Source organism: Vigna radiata, unplaced genomic scaffold, assembly GCF_000741045.1.
Source record: "Vigna radiata var. radiata cultivar VC1973A unplaced genomic scaffold, Vradiata_ver6 scaffold_2143, whole genome shotgun sequence".
Lineage (NCBI taxonomy): Eukaryota > Viridiplantae > Streptophyta > Magnoliopsida > Fabales > Fabaceae > Vigna > Vigna radiata.
The window spans coordinates 1-1,337 of NW_014542652.1; the positions used below are offsets into that span (position 1 = coordinate 1).

The window sequence follows — 1,337 nt, forward strand, 5'->3', positions numbered from 1 at the left end:
AAACGAGAATAAATGAACAGTATCATATATCTCGTATCAAATAATATCCCAACAGAGATATATCAGGTGAGTTTGTTTATATTTCATTCTGTTTATATTTTATTCTGTTCTATTGATCTTATATCGATCCAAAGCCTATATATAAAGAGCAAAAGGCTCCAAACAAGGTACGCTTTACATTCTCTCACACTCATACTTTCACACCTAACTGAGTTTTACCCTCTCTCCGTTCTAAGCATCAACTTGCTGAGGATTGAGGGTCTTCCTACACTGACGTCTAACTTGATCGTCGGAGTGCCTTTACAGGTACCCCTCCTCCCAGGTGAAGGTTGGAACTTGACGGACGGTCTAAAGAACGGACAACGATGATACTTGAAGATCTCGCATCAGAAAGAAGCATAATCGCATCATCGAGGTTAGTGCTTTCGGTCCCATAAATTCCTACTGAAACAGTAGCAAAGTTGAAGAATGTGTTTTCAGTAATAAATAATAATTCAATTTGGGATTTAACTCCAGTTCCCCCGTAATTGCAATAAGAGAATTCTCATGCAAAAAAAGTAAATTAACTGAAAACAATAATAAAAGAAAGAACAAAACACACAAAAATTAATACAGGTCAATTAAAATATTAACAAAAACTTCTGTGCATTTATCTTGCTTCATACCCAAATCTGTTAAAATATTCCTCAACCAAATAACTTGATTCACAGCTGCTATAGCTGAAATAAACTCAGCTTCTGCTGTTGATTGAGCTACAACCTCTTGCTTCTTGGAGCACCAAGAGAAAACACCTGAACCCATACTAAAACAGTACCCTGAAGTACTCTTCATATCATCCAAGCTACCAGCCCAATCACTGCCAGAAAAACCAAATAATTTAAAGTTTTGTACCTTGTGGTACTTAACTCCATAATTAACAGTTCCTTTGATGTATCTTACAACTCTCTTTGCTGCCTTCAAGTGCAATTCACTAGCACAGTGCATAAATCTTGACAGCAAGCTAACTGGGAATAAGATGTCAGGCCTTGTGGATGTAAGATACATTAGACACCCAATCAAGCTTCTAAAATAAGCTTCATCAACTTTATATGTTCTATCCTCCTTGATAAGCTTCTCTTTTTGATTCATTGGAGTGTTCATTGGTTTGCATTCACCAAGGTGAAATTTCTTTAGAATCTCCTTTGCATAATTTTTCTGGCAAATAAAAATCTCATTCTTGTTTTAAGTGATCTCCATGCCCAGAAAATAAGTCATAAGACCAAGATTTGTCATCTCAAAGACCTTTTTCATTTCTTGCTTGAACTCTTCAATTAGTGCTAGATTGCTTCCTGTAATCA

General features: G+C 36.0%; 1 protein-coding gene across 1 annotated transcript; it reads right to left on the bottom strand.

Annotated features, from left to right (window-relative positions):
- Nucleotides 1-665: 665 nt before the first annotated feature.
- LOC106780562 (uncharacterized mitochondrial protein AtMg00810-like) lies at nucleotides 666-1,140 on the bottom strand (the record flags this gene model as incomplete). Its single annotated transcript, XM_014668865.1, has 1 exon — nucleotides 666-1,140. A coding segment is annotated over exon 1 (475 nt), but the record flags the coding sequence as incomplete, so codon positions are not given.
- Nucleotides 1,141-1,337: the final 197 nt, after the last annotated feature.